Source organism: Phoca vitulina, unplaced genomic scaffold (assembly GCF_004348235.1).
Source record: "Phoca vitulina isolate PV1807 unplaced genomic scaffold, GSC_HSeal_1.0 scaffold15, whole genome shotgun sequence".
Lineage (NCBI taxonomy): Eukaryota > Metazoa > Chordata > Mammalia > Carnivora > Phocidae > Phoca > Phoca vitulina.
Window position 1 is genome coordinate 5855788 of NW_022589718.1, and position 18231 is coordinate 5874018.

General features: G+C 39.7%; 2 protein-coding genes across 2 annotated transcripts in view; both read right to left on the reverse strand.

The window, feature by feature from the left end:
* Positions 1–18231, reverse strand: part of TACC1 (transforming acidic coiled-coil containing protein 1) — a 116757-nt gene that overhangs the window by 89855 nt on the left and 8671 nt on the right. The window lies entirely within an intron of this gene.
* LOC116637828 (60S ribosomal protein L36a-like) lies at positions 4478–4952 on the reverse strand. Its single transcript, XM_032413378.1, has one exon. It carries the CDS (start codon positions 4866–4868, stop codon positions 4548–4550), a length of 321 nt encoding a protein of 106 aa, XP_032269269.1. The 5' UTR covers positions 4869–4952; the 3' UTR covers positions 4478–4547.

The following is an 18231-nucleotide window of genomic DNA, read 5'->3' on the forward strand; positions in this document are numbered from 1 at the left end:
GTTTCCAGAAAGGGTGGAAAACTCACAATGGAGACTTCTATTTACAACGGATCCTTTTTTATGTGGAATTTTGACTTCCTGTTTATACGTTATCTTTACTCTACCCTAGCCAGAGAGTTCCTAGAGTTCAGGATGCTGCCACGTTGTAGGCATATACAGGCAGAGTATTTGGGGATGGGAAAATAAACAGTAATTAGTAAAAGTGTAGTGAGGCTGGGAACTGAGATTGTGTGGGAAGGATTTCAAAAAGCTGAAGAAAAGTTGACTCTTGGCAGATGATTTTAAAAAAATGCTCACATTCTTCACACATTCTGTCTGGAATACTTTGGTAATGTGATTGAAGTGCCATTGATAATGCAGACATAACCCTGTCAGAGCCATGCTCCCTTTCAGAGGAACACTCAGCCTCTCCTAGTGAGAAAGGTCTTTATTCCCAGTGGATCATTCCAAGGGAAAAATGGGAGGGGAAGCAACAGGAGAGGAGGGGAAGAAGGGGAAAGTTTTCTTCCTACTGGGTAGACAAGATGGGTTGTTGGGGAAAGTTTTATTATTATTAGTGGAGAAAGGCACAGGGTAACATCACTAAAATTGTTGAAAAGAAGGAAAAAAGTGAAACCCACACCCCATTGTGATGCAGAGAAACCAAGACAATGAGGAGAAAAAAAGTCTGCAAAATAATGAGGAAGTTTGGCTATAGGGGGCCAAAGAGCATACCTGTGTTTACTGGTTTGCCTGCCTTGGCCGGTACAGAGACATGGGCAGCTGGGGCTCCAGACCCAGAGGTGTGAAGACAGTGAAGGAGAGAAGTTTTATCTTTGCAAAGTAAACTTATGAGGGCTTTTCAAGGAAAATGCCCAGGATAGACCTGAAAGACCCAAATAACCCTCTTCCCCCCAATGTATAATGATTGGCCCTTCACATGGAAGCAGAGCCAAGTTCTGTTTCCCCATCTCAGAGACTGGCTGCAGATCTCCAACAAAGGAATAGGCTCTGGGATATCTACAAATCCTCTGCTTAATGTCTCTTGGTTTAAAATCCTTCTGGCTTTTTATCTTTCAACTAGAACGCAGCATTTAAAAGCTCAGCATTGCTAATGAAGATACAGAATTGTTACCATGCAATCACAAGTCCTTCTCTGAGGAAAATTATTAAAGAAATGGAACCACCTCCTCTCCCTCAGTGTGGTTCTGCAGTTGTGCGCTCAAAGGCCAGCTATAAGTTGTGGATGACGCTGCTGTCATCTGACCCATTGTCTTACCCAAGTAAGGCCAGTTCTGGGGCTCAGAACTCTTCACGCAGCTGAGGAGTTGTCCTTCAAGAGGAAGGCAGGAGGATAACAGCTGGACACCACTTGCGATTGCATTTGATACGGAATAAAGGGAGAATAGAACCTTCTGACTGTTTTAGGATGTCCTGTAGTTTCTGCCTAAAGCGACCAAAGAAGGAGAAGAAAGGAAAGAGAGGAGGGAGGCAGCCCGCATTTTGCTGTCCCTGGGCAGCGGGCTGCTGAACATGATGGCCAGCAGGGATCAAAGGAGATATATGGCCTGTGATGGAGTCTTGGAGGGGTAGTATTTGATATCCAGTGTTAAGGTTTCCATTTTGCATTATAATTCTGTCAGTAGGCATTTTTTAAACATTGAACAAATAGTAAAGAAAGAAAATTTAAGAAATGGAAATTGATGATTGCCCCCTATATTGCAAAATACACTCGTCAGTGTCAAACCCTACCCCTAGAATGCTCCTTAGGCTCCCTAGAAGGATGAGAGCTAGCATTTAGTAGATACTGGGGGCTTTGCTTGGTGGTTGATGAAAGTAACCACATTTCGTCCTTATAACACAAGGAAATGATAACAACAGTAGCTAACAGTTTTTTGAGTACTTTTTATATGCCAGATTGTTCTAAGTGCTTTAGATTTATTAATTCATTTAATGTCCATTACAGTGTTTATAGGCACTTTAATATCCTCAATTTACAAATGAGTAAAGTGAAGCATGGAAAGGTTAAACATGCCCAAGGCCACACAGCTACAAAATAGCAGAGCTAGGAATAGAATCCAGGCAGGTTAGCTCCAGAGTTATAACACAGAGTTTGGTCTCTGTGCTTTATTTCCTTAATTTTTACACTGTGCACTATTTTAAGAGGAAGAAACTGAGGTTTAGAGAGGTAAGTGGTATATCCAGTATTTAAACCCAGTTCTGTTTTGATCACAAAGCTTATGTTCAACATGGATTTTTTTCCCCCCAGCAATTGTGCCAAATGAGTATTACCCTTCATAGTAGCCATCCTGGGAAATTACATGCTTATCTCAGAGCTGCACCACCTTTCCTTTTGCGAAGTTATTGAAATGCTAATTCATAAGCCAAAAGGATAAAATTAGGTTTACTACACATTGTTAGTAAAGGCCACATATTGTTACTGCAAGAGCCACATATTTTTCTTGAAATTAGGTAGCATAAGTGCTCCAATATTGTTCTTTTTCTGAATAGTTTTAACTATTCTCGGTTCTTTGTCTTCTCATATAAGGTTTAAAATAAATTTGTAAATTTCTTTTTTTTTTTTTTAAGATTTTTTATTTATTTTTTGACAGAGAGAGACACAGTGAGAGAGGGAACACAAGCAGGGAGAGTGGGAGAGGAGAAGCAGGCTTCCTGCGGAGCTGGGAACCCAATGCGGGGATCGATTCCAGGACCCTGGGATCATGACCTGAGCCGAAGGCAGATGTTTAATGACTGAGCCACCCAGGCACCCCAATTTGTAAATTTCTTTAAAAAAAAACCTTGTCTGAATTTATTGAATCTATTGACTTACTGAATCTATTGACTAATTTAAGGAGGACTGCTAGTTTAACAACATTGAGACTTCTGATCCATGAACATGGCATAGCTCTATTTATGGAGATCTTGAATTTCCCATAATGTTTTGTCATTTTCAGCCTATAGGTCTTGCACATCTTTTGCTAAATTTATTCCTAAATGTTTATGCTATGTTTAAATATTTTTTACAGATTCTATTTATCCATTTGAGAGAGAGAGCACGAGCGGTAAGGAGGGGCAAAGGGAGAAGGAGAAGCAGACTCCCCGCTCAGCAGGGAGCCCCATGCGGGGCTCGATCCCAGGACCCTGGGATCATGACCGGAGCCAAAGGCAGATGCTTAACTGACTGAGCCACCCAGGTGCCCCTTTATGCTATTTTAAATGGAGAAATAAAATTGATTATTGTATATTTTATCCTGCAACCTTGCTAAGTTCATTATTACTTCTAATAGTTTTTTGTGTGTGGATTCCTTAGGGTTTTCTGTATGTCACTTGCAAATAAAGACAGTTTTACTTCTTCCTTTATACTCTGTATTCCAGGGCCTAGCACTGGCTCGGTACTTCCATACAATATTAAAGAAAAGTGGTTAGAGCTAACATCTTAGCCTTTTCCCTGATCTTAGGTGGCAAGCACTGAATCCTTCACATTGTAGCATGACATTAGCTGTCATCTTTTGTAGAATGCCTTAACCAAGTTGGGAAGTTTGCTTTTATTCATAATTTGCTGAGTTTTTTTTAATGATAAAAAGGTATTGAATTTCAAAAAATGCTATTTCTGTACTTACTAAAATGTTCATATTATTTTCCTCCTATATTCTATTAATTTGTTGAATTACACTGATTGATTTTTAGATGTCAAGCCAAACTTGCATTGCCCCTTGATTGTAGCATATAATCTTTTTATATGCTGCTAGATTTGATTTGATAATATGTTGTTGAGGACTTTTACATTTATATTCATGAGGGCTATTGATCTGTAGTTTTTTTTCTTCAGATGTTTTCAACTGGTTTTGGAATCAGGATAATACTGGCATCATAAAATGAGTTGGAAAGTGTTTCTTCCTCCTTTATTTTCTGGAAGAGTTTTCATAGGATTGGTATTATTTCTTCTTTAAATGTTTGATAGAATTCACCAGTGAAGCCATCTGAGCCAGAAGTTTTCTTTGTCAGAATGTTTTTAAATTCCAAATTTCATTTCTTTGTCAGAAGGCTGTTCAAGCATTCTGTTTCTTCTTGAGTCAGCTTTGTAATTTATGTCTTTCCCAGAATGTGTCCATTTCACCTAAATGTTCACATTTAATGGCATAAAGATGCTCATACTAATAATAATGGAGTATTTGGGGTGCCTGGGTGGCACCTCAGTTGGTTGGGCATCTGATTCTTGGTCTCAGCTCAGGTCATGATCTCATGGGTAGTGAGATTGAGCCCAGAGTCAGACTCTGTGCTCAGTAGGAAGTCTGCATGAAGATTCTCTCCCTTTGCCCCTCCCCCACTCTCTCTCGCAAATAAATATTAAATAAGTCTTTTAAAAATTTTAAAAATAATAATGGAGTGTTCTCCTTTTAATGTCTGAAGGATCTGTAATGGAGTGCTCTCTTTCATTACTGATATGGCAATTTCTTATTTTTTTTCTTGGTCAGGTGGGATTGAGATTTATCAATTTTTTTTTTTTTGAAGTGAACATAACCTCAAGATTTTATTGTCTTCATAATATTAACAAAATATGAAGCTTAGAACTGGATCACTTGGCCCTTTCTCTTCTTATCTCCTCCCAGTTCAAAATGCTTGCATCTCTTAGTAGCCAGCATTCTCTTAGATCTGCAATTGGGCTCAACACATTCAAGCCTCAGCACAATCTTCTTTGTAGTTTTAGCCTTTTTCCGGAAAATTGGCTTAGTCTGCCCACCATAGCCACTCTGCTTCCTGTCATAACGCCGCTTTCCCTGGGCATAAAGAGAATCTTTGCCCTTCTTGTACTGTGTCACTTTGTGGGGCTGGTGCTTGCCACACTTCTTGCCGAAAGTCCGGCGGGTTTTAGGAACGTTCACCATGTTTGCGGGAGCGCTATTGGCACGGAAAGGAGATTTATCAATTTTATTAGTTTTTTCAAATGACCAGCTTTTGGTTTTATTAATTTTCCCTTTTTTTTTCCTGTTCTCTATTTCATTGATTTCTGTCTTATCTTTATTATTTCCTTCCTTCTGATTGCTTTGGGTTTAATTTGCTTCTTTTTCTAGTTTTTAAAGGTGGAAACTTAGGTGGAAAAGTGGAAAATTGATTTGAGAGCTTTCTTCTTTTATCTTATAGGCATTCAAAGCTATAACTTATTTCCCTCTAGGTACTAATTAGCATATCCCACAAATTTTGATACGTTGTATTTTTATTATCATTCAGTACAAAATATTTGCTAATCTCTTGTAATTTCTTTTTCAACCTATTGAATATTTAAAGTGTTTAGTTTCCAAATATTTATGATTTTCCTAGTTATCTCACTGTTCTTAGTTTCTAATTTAATTTAATTGTGGTCAGAGAACAAATTTAAAATTTACTGAGACTTATTTATGGTCTAGAATATGGTCTAAGGGCGCCTGGGTGGCTCAGTTGGTTGGGTGTCTGCCTTCGGTTCAGGTCATGATCCCAGGATCCTGGGATCGAGCCCTGCATCAGGCTCCCTGCTTGGCGGGGAGCCTGCTTCTCCCTCTCCCTTTGGCCCTCTCCCTGCTTGTGTGCACTCTCTCTCACTCTCTCTGTCAAATAAATAAATAAAATCTTAAAAAAAAAATATGGTCTATCCTGGTAAACATATTATATACACTTGAAAAGAATGTGCATTTTACTGTTCTTGGGTGAAGTGTTCTATAAATATCAATTAGGTCAAGGTGGTTGATAATATTGTTAACATTTTCTATCTTTGCTGATTTTTGTTTGTTTACTCTATCAATTTTTGGGAGACATTATAATCTCCAGTTTTGATTACATATTTCTTCCTTTAATTCTGTCAATTTTTGCTTCATATATTTTGAAGCTGTTATTGAGCGCAGGCAAATTTGCGATTTTCATGTCACCTTGACTAACTAAAATTTTCATTATTCTGAAGTGCCCTTCTTTATCTTTGGTAACACATTTTGTTTAGAAATCTATTTTGTTTGTTACTAATATAGCCACGCCAGCCTTCTTATGCTTACTCTTTACATGATATATCCTTTTCTATCCATCTATTTTTGATCTATCTCTGTCTTTATATTTAAAGTATGTCTATGTGTTTTTTTAAGTAGACTTTAATTTTTAGAGCAGTTTTCAGTCCACAGTTAAACTGAGCAGAAAGTATAGAGAGTTCCCATGTATCCCTGCCCCCAAACACACACACCGTCCCCAGTGTCAACACCGCACACCAGAGTGGTACATATGTTACAACCAACACTGACGTCATCGCCACCCGAAGTCCATAGTTTACATTAGGATTCACACTTGGTATTGTACATTCTATGAGTTTTAACAAACATATAGTAACATGTATCCACCACTGTAGTATCATACAGAATAGTTTCAATCCTCTAAAAACCTGCTGTGTTCTGCCTATTCCTCCTCCCCCCACCCCATTCCCTGGCAATCAGATATTTTTACTGTTTTTGTAGTTTTGCCTTCTCCAGAATGTCATAATAGAATCAAACAGTATGTAGCCTTTCAGACTGGCTTGTCTCATTTAGTAATATGCATTTAAGTTTCCTCCATGTCTTTTTGGTGGCTTAATAACTCAATTCTTTTCAGCCCTGAATAATATTCCTTGTCTGGATGTACCACAGTTTATCCATTCCCCTACTAAAGGACATCTTGGTTATTTGGGGAATTTTTGGCAATTATGAATAAAGCTGCTTTAAACATCATGTGAAGATTTTTGTTTGTACAAAAGTTTTTAACTAATTTGGGCAAATACCAAGGAATGTAATTGCTGGATCATATGGTTTATTTGTAAGAAACCACCAAACTATCTTCCAAAGGGGCTGTACCATTTTGCACTCCTACCAGCAATGGATGAGAGTTCCTGTTATCCACATCCTCACCAGTATTTAGTGTCACTAGTGTTCTGAATCTTTGCCATTGTAATAGGTGTGCAGTGGTATCTCTTTGTTTTAATTTGTAGACTCCTGATGACACATGATGTGGCACATCTTTCATATGTTTATTTGCCATATATATATATATATATATATATATATATATGTGATTTTATTTATTTATTTATTTGACACAGAGAGAGAGGGAGAGGGAGAAGCAGACTCCCCACTGAGCAGGGAGCCCAATGCGGGGCTCCATCCCAGGACCCTGGGATCATGACCTGAGCCGAGGGCAGATGCTCAACCGACTGAGCCACCTAGGTACCCCTATATATATCTTTTTCACTGAGGTGTTACATTTGGCTTTTTAATCCATTTAAAAATAATCATCAATTTTAGTCTTTTGATTGGAGTGTTTAGGTTATAAACATTTAATGTAATTACTGATATGGTTGGGTTGGGTTCTATCATTTTATTTTAAAGATTTTATTTATTTGACAGAGAGAGAGAAAGAGAGAGAGAGAGTGTACAAGCAGGGGAGTGGCAGGCAGAGGGAGAAGCAGACTCTTGGCTGAGCAGGGAGCCCAACTCGGGGCTTGAACCCAGGACCCTGGGATCGTGACTTGAGCCAAAGGCAGGTGCTTAACTCACTGAGCCACCCAGGCGCCGTGGTTCTATCATTTTATATTTTTGTTTTCTACTTTTCTCTCCTGACATTTACTTCTCCATTTCCCATTTCCTGCCTTTTAAAAAATATTACTTTAATATTTTATAAATTATTCCATTTTTGTTTTATTGATGGCTTTTTAGCTACAGTGTTTACATTTTTATTTCAGCGGTTGACCTATAAATTATAAAATACATCCTTAACTTTTCATAGCCCATTTAAAGTTAATAATGTACTTCTTCATCTAGAGATGAAAAGTGCAATTTCTGAAAAAAATTCAACAGATGGACTTAACTACCAAATGGATGTGATAAATGAAAGAATAATAAACTTTAAGGTAGAGCAACCAAAATTACTCAAGCTCATACCACACCAGAATCTACTTCCATTTCCTCTTCAGTACCTTCCGGTAGTCACTTTATATATGATGTCCAGGTTTTAGAGTTATTTTCTGCAAGAATGGTCATAATACCCAGAATGGTCCATAATATCCAGAGGTAGAAGCCTGTATATTATTCTTATGAGATGTAATGCTCAGCTTTATCACCCACCTTACTCATCACAGTTGTCCTGAGTGACCCCAGTTCCAAAAATCAAATCCACCTCCACAGGATAAAGACTCATCTAGAATACTGGGAATAATTTGGTATGTGCCCTGAAGACAATTTTAAGGGCATTGAGCAATGGAAGCATAATTGCACTAAGTCTGTAATATCTTAAGGTGACAGAGACTAATATTCCATAATATCTGTTTTTCTCTTCTCTCTTAGTAAAACAAACAAAAAAAATCCTGACTTTTAGCTATTATGGATAATAGCTACATTTCCCAGACTGGCCATGTAACTAAGTTTTGGTCAATGGGATAAAAATAAAAGTGCCAAGTTCAACTTTATATGAAGTATCATTAATGGGAGGTACTATGGGCTGAATGTTTGTGTGTCCCTCAAATTCATGTGTTGATTAACATAACAATAAAAAAATTTAAAAAAAACAGAACAGGGGAAAAAAAAAATTCATGTGTTGAATAATCCCCAAGAGTGATGGTATTAGGAGATGGAACATTTGGGGAGGGCTTAAATCATGAGGGTGGAGCCCTCATGAATGAGATCGGTGCCCTTATAAAAGAGGCTCCAGAGAGATTCCTTGCCCCTTCCCCCATTTGAGGACAACAGCTAGAAAGCACTGGCTGTGAACCTGGAAGAGAGCCCTCACCTTTGCTGGCACACTGATCTTGGACTTTCAGCCTCCAAAACTGTGAGAAATACATGTATAAGCTACACATTCTGTGGTATTTTGTTATAGCAGCCCAAAAAGACTAAGATAGGCAGTGAGCCCTTTTTGACTCTTTCTTTCCCCTGCCGGCTGGAATGTAGATGGGATAGCTCAGTTCATGCGGCCATACTTCTTGAGGTTGAAGGAGCCTGGATCCATGACACCATGGAGCCCCTAAGTCTGCCCTACAGACCTTTTATGTGAAAGAAAAAATAAACTTACATATTGCTTAACCACTATTATTTTGGATTTCTGAAAAACTCAGCCAAAGCAAATCCTGATTATATTATGGTCATTAAATTACAGAGGAAAAAACGTCCTATTATCTTGTAGTCGAACCATCTATACTGGAAGAATGGTATTACTGAGTGACCCTGCCAGCAATCATCCCACCTACTCTTTAGATAAAGAGTGTGTATAAATTAGGGGCGCCTGGGTGGCTCAGTCGCTTAAGCGTCCAGTTCTTGGTGTCATCTCAAGTCATGATCTCAGGGTTGTGAGATTGAGCTCCGAGAAGGGCTCCACGCTCAGCGCAGTTTCTGCTTGTACTCCTCCCTCGCTCCTCCCCTGATCTCTTTCTCTCTCTCAAATAAATAAATAAAATCTTAAAAAAAAAAACCCTAACCCTAATACATCCCAGGGCTGAAGTATAGTTCCTGCTGAATGTGTCCATAAAATCTACCCCAAGCCATCATTCCACCCATGCAAATCTATGCTCTATTCCAAATAAACTTTCTCCAATTGAATGTTTCCATTCTCTTCTCCCTCAGTCCTGCCCTGAGTGATTCGTTCATTTATGCATTCATTCATTCATTCATTCACTCATTCATTCAGCAGATACACCCAGACACCTACCTTGATGTCTATCTTACTCTGAATTCATCTTGGCAAAAATGTTGCAGAAGTTGAGAGTTGCCTGAGACCAGCCGTCAGCCTCACAATGACCCTGTTGACCCTAATTCCGCCTCACATTATTGTCATGGCGCTGCCTAAATTCAACAAAAAGTCAAAACTAAGAGACTGATTTCTAGAAAAGAGCTGGAAAGGACCTAAGAGGTCATCTACTTCCAGCTTCTTTTATTAATATGAGTGAACTGAGGCCCTGACACACTTGAGACTTGCCCAAGGTTACAGAGTGCCAAAGCTGCAACCAGGACTCAGATTTCCCCACCCCGCCCAGCCCTCTGTTCTTTCCTCCCTTCTTACTTCCTTCATTCACACTTAATCCAAATACAAAGATTACATATCTATTACTTTGATTAGAAAATATGAACATTTTACTTTAAAAACCATCCCAGTTATACTCAGTGTCAAAGAAAGAAATTACCTTTGGTGATTTGTCTTTGAATTTATTCTCAGTTTACCCTGAAGAGTGAACATGCCAGCAACCCAGACCAGGACCTTTGCTCCGACTAGAGCCCTTAGGACTGAAAAAAATTAAGTCAGGTGAAAGTCACATGCTTATTTACAAGGTAGGTTTTCAGTGCAAGTTTCCAGCCAAATGCCTTCTGCCTAAGGCTAATTCTCAGAAATTCCTCTACGGTTCCACCACTCTGTGTATGACTGTTGTCTTACACTTTGTGCTAGTGAAGCTGACTTCTGGTGTGTGCACGTGTGTGCGCGCGCACACACACACACACACACATAGTCTTTGTTCCCCTGATTTAAGGTGATACAACCGTCATCCATAATAAGTGGGCAGTTTCCAGAAGAAAGCTTGTGCTTCAGACCTGTGATTCTGCCCTTCTACTGTGGGAACGGCTGCCAAGTCCACAATTTCAATCTATATTCTCCAGGAGAGCAATGAAAGCATTTAAAACAACAACAACAACGAAACTTCTTTTGTTTTTTATTTCATTTACTTGTCATTTCTATTCCTACATAATGGTTCCGGGACTATACCTTTTGTGTGCTTTCGATTGATTGATTGATTGATTGATTTCTATTGATTTTGTTTTTAAAGCAGGATATTTTTTGTGCCCTGGCCTTGTCTTCAGAGACAGAATCTGCCTATAATTCAAACATCCTCAGTAACCTCAAGTGTCTTCTTGGAACATTAACTCTTGGTACTTTTTTGGGTCTCATCTAACTCAGGGGTAGAGACCTAGAGCAACCTTTGGGTATTTATTTTTAAGTAATCTCTACATCTAACATGGGGCTCAAGCTCACAACCCTGAGGTCAAGAGTTGCATGCTCTACCGACAGAACCAGCCAGGCGCCCCAACCTTTGGTGCTTAAACATGGATTCCAACCCACTGCCTGGTGCTGAGGGTTGGAGAATAGGGAGAGTATACTGTATTTCTACTCTCTGACCCAGCAGGCTCCAACGTTAGTCATTGCACCAAGAAATGAAAAAGCGGGTAGAAAAAACAGAAAGTTGGCAAGAGTTCTGAGGGCTGGGTTCAAGGAAGTGCTCAAACTTGCGAGCATTAAATTTGGAATTAAAAAATCAGTATGATGGTTCATTGAATCAAAATAGCAGCATAAATACAAAAAAAAAAAACACTATCGTTTTCTGGCTGGGCAAACCAGCAGGCTGTGTGGAGCCTAAGAATGTTGCAAAGCAGAAGCAAACATTCAAAGGAAATCTCTAAAGACAGACAAAGTAAATATAAAATGTTTTTTGGCTTAGAAGATAAGACTGTCCTTAGAGGGCATGTCGGGACCTTAATTATTTACCTTAGGACATTTGTGAGCCAGCCAGAGCTGCCAAGTTACAAGAATAAAACAGGCTTTTCACCATAAGCAAGATAAATACAAAGAAGATTAAGAGCAGGTGGAACCAAACCTCAGAGCCACCCTTTCCTCAAGCAGCCTCAAAGTCTTCCACATTCCAACAGAGAAAGACCAGAATTGCACTGCAATGATTCCGAACCTGCAGGTGAAAATCCAGGGCTACCCATGGGAGTTAGGATGGAAGAAAATAAAAATATGACACCTTACCAGATGTAGTATGTGCACTGATCAGCAGGGAGTGCTCCTGTTGACCTTTTTCCGTGCTCCAGGGAGGGGTGGTATCAGACCAGGATTTGCTTTGGGTAGCCTTAGTTTTGAATTTTTCAACTTTCTTGCCTGGGCTCACAAGTTATTTTTTATCTGCATTCAACTCCGTGATCCACATGGCTATTGATACTATAACCATTTTTTTGAGCATCTGGGATCCAAAAGGTGTGGGCGGCATAAGTGGAAGCTATAGACTCCATCATTTGGGTCCTCTGCCCCTCCATGAATAGTCCCTGGGAGGAAGGGACTGATCCTACCGCAAGGACTGAACAGGGCATGAGACGGCCATTGCAAGAAGGGAAACAGAGGCTTGAGCAAAGTGGAATGAATGTGAGAAACATAATACCTGGATTGCCTGGTCAAAGCATACTGAGGACAGTCATAGGGCCGAAGAGCTAAAAGGGGCCAACGGGATCATCTGATTCCAAATCCCACCTGATTCAGAATTCCTCTGATTGAGAATTGTGACCAATGGTCAGTCAACCTCTGCTTGCAATATTCAGAGATATTTTTGGCAGGCAAAGAATTGCAGCACTCAGATCCCTTTCCAAGAAAGGACTTAGCAACCCAGCTTCCCTGGAGGTCTGATAACCTCCAGCTGTTAGTGCCTTCAGGGTCCGCCTCAGCTTTTCAATCTTCTCTGGGAGTCCCCAGCCAAAGGCTGAGCAAAGTGGTGGCATAAAGACCTGACCATTTCTGCCCAACAGGGCACTCCTCTTAGTGGATAATGTTTGCTTTGGAGCTCTTCACTGGCCTGGCAGAGACTTAGTCAGAACTACAGTCTGAAGGCTCTCCTGCCCAATCTTGCTTTCTCTCCTGTCCAAGTGTTACACCTCAGTAAGCCTTAATACATGAAGCACAGGGGATTTTTTTTAGAGCATGAGCTATTCCTTTTATATATATATATATATATATATTTTTTTTTTTTTTTTAATTAAGTAAACTCTATCCGCAACGTGGGGCTTAAACTCATGACCCTGAAACTAAGAGTTGCATGCTCTACTGACTGAGCCAGCCTGGGCATAAGCTATTCTTTATGATACTGTAACGGTAGAAACATGACACTACACGTTTGTCAAAACCCATAGAATTTTACAGCACAAAAAGTGAACCTTAATGTATATGCATTAAAGAAGAATCACTTAGGAGGTGAGGGGATTCCAGGATGGAATGCAGACTAACAAAACAATCTAACTGTATTACAAATATACAAAACACCTGTACTTGAAGGGGTTGGGGGAAAGGTGCTGACCTAAGTAACTCTGGGAACAGGTGGAGTCTGTAAGACTAATGGCCATTAAACTACACATAAGCACTGTATTCTGGCTGATAAAGTTGTTTCCCACAGGAGCACACGTTCACAATTCTAATAACACTATACATGTATATTGCAATTGAACAATGAAGTAAATGGATGGCAGATGGTGGGAGCCAGCTTTCTCGGCTTAAGTGAGAAGTTACAGGTAAGCAAAGGGAGGTCTAGAAAGAGCCATGTGGTAATAAATCAGAGTTGGAGGCATCAATATGAATCCATGTTTTGTTCCATAAAGATTCAGATGGTTACATATAGAAATATTTATAAATATGTGTATATACCCAGGTTAGTATACACACATATATCTTGCTCTATCAGCTGAGAGGGCATAAAATCAACAGCCCCTCAGTAGCAATAAGCATATGTAGCACCCAGAGCTTGGTTTTCAATTCCTTTCTCCAATAAAAGGAAACAGGACTACTTGGAGAAATGGGTGATTCTAGGACTGGGGCAAGAAATATACAAGGTGACCCTGGAGCTTCATATAGTGCCAGAAAGTAAAAAAGTGCTCAAGAAAGAAACAAACACAACACCAAAACCCACATTGATAGAGGTATAACATAGGGACACAGAAGCCAACTGAAAGAGTTCCCTATGGCCAAAGTTGGAACAAGTTGAGAAATGAAATTAACAAATTAGTGTTGGATTATAACCTGAAGTATGAAATAATTACACATAAGTTTCTACAATATAAGTAAACGATTTAACAAATAAATAAATGAAGAGACAAATGTTCCATGAAGAAAAATTCCAAATAACTTGTGTAGATACTCCAATCTCAATGAGGGAATGCTTAACTCTCCACTCCTTAAGCATGGGTGGCACATAGTGGCTTCCTTCCAAAGAGTACCGTATGGAAAGAGGAAAAAAGAGTCACTTTGCAGTGGAGAAATCCGACAAACACTGCTTCAGCCATGTGATCAAGGTAAACACCAGTCGTGATAAGTCATGTTGACAGTATGTGTCCTTTTTTTTTTAAAAGATTTTATTTATTTATTTATTTGCCAGAGAGAGAGTGAGCGCACAAGCAGGGGGAGCGGCAGGCAGAGGGAGAAGCAGGCTTCCCGCTGAGCAAGGAGCTGATGCAGGACTCGATCCCAGGACCCTGGGATTATGACCTGAGCTGAAGGCAGACACTTAAGCAACTGAGCCACCCAGGCATCCCAGACAGGATGTATCCTTGATATGATGCAAGGAAACAGTACTTTACTTCTGTGGTTTTCCTTCTAAGAACCCATAACCACAGTATAATTGTGAGAACAACATAAAACAAATTCCAATTGAGACATTTTACAAAATACAGGATCAACGGTCCTCAAAACTTTCCGGGTTGTCAAAAACAAGGAAATCTGAGAAACTGTCAAACTAAAAGTAACCAGAGGAGTTATAACTACTAAATGCAATAAGGCACCCAGGATGGGATCTGGAACAGAAAGAGGACATTAGGTAAAAACTAAAGAAATTAAATAAAGTATGGACTTCAGTTAATAATAATGTATCAATATTGGTTCATTAATTGTGATATATGTACCACACAAATATTAAATGTTAATTACAGGGGATTCTGTATGTGGGTTATATTGGAACACTCTATACTATCTTCATAATTTTTCTGTAAATCTAAAACTGTTGTAAAATGAAAAGGTTGGTTTTTTTTTTTTTTAAGATTTTATTTATTTATTTGACAGAGAGAGACACAGACAGAGAGGGAACACCAGCAGTGGGAGTGGGAGAGGGAGAAGCAGGCTTCCTGCTGAGCAGGGAGCCCGATGCGGGGCTCGATCCCAGGACCCTGGGATCATGACCTGAGCTGAAGGCAGACACTTAACGACTGAGCCACCCAGGCGCCCTGAAAAGGTTGTTTTTAAAAACACTCCCTTATATTGTTAAAACTAACTTTCTCATATTTAGCTAACATCTGCCTGCCAAGAGTCTTTACCACCTTGAGTGATGTTTGATGATCCTCTGCCTGGATCCCTCCTACCCTAGATCTTCATGTGCCTGCCTTTATTGTCATTCAGGACTCAACTCAAACATCACCACCTCAGTGAGGGTGCTTCCAACTACTCAGTCTGAAGAGGCATCTCCTAATCCCCAACCCTATCGTCTTATCTTGTCTTGGTTTCTTCTGAAATTACTTTTATTTTTATGTATCGTCTTATAACCACCCCCACACATGAGGCCCAGAACCTCATTATTCTTGCCCACAGCAATCTTCACAAGTACCTAGAAAACAGTCTGGAAATACAGAGAACACTCAAGGAGATTTATTAGTTGAATGAACAAATGAAAAAATTGGTCTGCTTTCTTCGACATGATAGTTCTTTGAACATATGGACTTGCATGCCTCCAAGTTTTCTTTACTTCGAGCTGGAAACCTCTAGATTCTTCACATGTTTCTCACTTAACATAGGCCTCTGGTACCGGATGATGATACGGTAGTAATAAAATTATGTATGTATTTATTTATTTATTTATTTAGTGCTTTATCATATACTGTGCGCTGTGGTAAGTAAGCACTTTTAAAACAGCTTCTCTTTTATCCGCACAAAATTTATGCTCTATAAGTCAGGCATTGTTGGATGATTTCTGGAATGTCATTATCCCCCTTAAAAATGGCCCCAGATCTGGACTCTACCAATGAAATACATTCTAGACAAAAGAACTATTGCCTTCTCTGATGTCTTTGTCCATCAACATGACCTATTTGGGGGATAGGTTTGCTTAAGCAGCAGTGAAGCCATGCTTTTACTGCTGTCCTCTGCCAGTGGTCATCACACTGGTCTGTGATGAGATAAGGAGCTTGTAGCAGACTGTAAACCACCCACATCACTAAGGACACTGTTCAGTTCAGCTGGTTTGTTTTTCACAGCAAGACCTTCTCAATGAAGGAAGCTGTGTGTTGGTTTCTAGTCTGACACCAGCTCTTCATCTTGTTGTGGACTGCCTCTCTGAATAGCACTGATCTCAGCCACAATTCTTAGCATTGTTTTCTTATTCTGTGTTGTAACAGACTCAATATTTAGTTCATTCCTGCTGCCAACCAACTTCGAGCAAACGACTCAGGGTAGAAATCCTACAAAGAATACTCAAAGATTGCCCAGAAGGAGGGCAGTTGGTGAGAAAATGTGAGAAGAAGGTGAGAGGGTGGCATAGTGGAGAAGTCCTTAGACTGAGTCCTATGACCTCTAGTTTAGTCCTGGATCTGTCATTCGCCAGCTGTGGGTAGGGAAATTCTCTCCAGTTCTCATTTTCCTCATCTGTGAAAGAAGGTGATGGAGGTAGATAAATTCTTTCAGTTCTTGTGCTCTAGGTTTTAACTCCTTGAGTCAAATGACTTCCACATACTAAATGTCCCTAGGCTGAGCCTTTCCACAACTTGTGTGTCCCCATCACATCTGCCACCATTTTGTTTCCCACAAAGTTTTGCCTGGTGACGACACAACCGGCTTCAGAACGGGAATGTCACAGTGATATCCAGCAGCCAGGCCCAAAGATAAGGGAATTAGAGTCTAGGGGCTGAAAGGCATCTTCAGCAATATGTGTCTCCCAATGATTGAGCAATGCTTTTGTCAAACATAGAGGTATCAATAAATGCATGCCATCAGATTTTTTCTGGAGGTTTCTGGTACTGCATATAAAGGGCTTGAAAGTTACTACTCTGTCCTAAGAGCAAGTAAAAAGCTGAACAGACTGAAAAATCAACAACTCTTCTTGGATCTGTAGGAGAGGGAATGACATCGGACAAACCACTCCACCCAAGATTGGAGAGACCAACAGGTGAGTACAGAAAGTCATTGCTTACCAGAACAGAGATTCATAAGCAGAACCACCATGGAAATAATTTGGATATTGAGAAATTGATTCTAAAGTTTAAATGGAGAGGCAAAAGACCCAGAATGGCCAACACAATTTTGAAGGACAGGAACTAAATTTTAGGACTGACACTACCCAACTTCAAGACTTACTATAAAGCTACAGTACTCAAGACAGTGTGGTACTGGTGAAAGAATGGACAAATAAATCAATGGAACAGAACAGAGAGCACAGAAATAGACCCATCTACAAACAGACCCATATACATTCTGTCAAAGGAGCAAAGGCAAGACAATGGAGCAAAGATAGTCTTTTCCAACAAAAAGAAATAAAAGGCATCCGAATTGGCAAAGAAGAAGTCAAACTCTCACTCTTTGCAAATGATATGATACTTTATGTGGAAAACCCAAAAGACTCCATCCCAAAACTGCTAGAACTCATATAGGAATTCAGTAAAGTGGCAGGATATAAAATCAGTGCACAGAAATCAGTGGCATTTCTATACACCAGCAACAAGACAGAAGAAAGAGAAATTAAGGAGTCGATCCTATTTACAATTGCACCCCAAACCACAAGATACCTAGGAATACATCTAACCAAAGAGGCAAAGAATCTGTACTCAGAAAACTATAGAATACTCATGAAAGAAATTGAGGAAGACACAAAGAAATGGAAAAATGTTCCATGCTCATGGATTGGAAGAACAAATATTGTGAAGATGTCCATGCTACCTAGAGCAATCTACACATTTAATGCAATCCCTATCAAAATACCATCAACTTTTACAAAGAAATGGAACAAATAATCCTAAAATTTGTATGGGACCAGAAAAGACCCCGAATAGCCAGAGGAATGTTGAAAAAGAAAAGCAAAGCTGGCAGCATCACAATTCCGGACTTCAAGCTCTATTACAAAGCTGTCATCATCAAGACAGTATGGTACTGGCACAAAAACAGGCACATAGATCAATGGAACAGAATAGAGAGCCCAGAAATGGACCCTCAACTCTATGGTCAACTAATCTTTGACAAAGCAGGAAAGAATGTCCAATGGAAAAGACAGTCTCTTCAACAAATAGTGTTGGGAAAATTGGATAGCCACATGCAGAAGAATGAAACTGGACCATTTCCTTACACCACGCACAAAAATACACTCAAAATGGATGAAAGACTTCAATGTGAGACAGGAATCCATCAAAATCCTTGAGGAGAACACAGGCAGCAACCTCTTCGACCTCAGCCACAGCAACTTCTTCCTAGAAACATCATCAAAGGCAAGGGAAGCAA

Coding starts and splice junctions, on each gene's coding strand:
- LOC116637828 (XM_032413378.1), bottom strand. CDS start 4,868: ATGGTGAACGTTCCTAAAACCCGCCGGACTTTCGGCAAGAAGTGTGGC.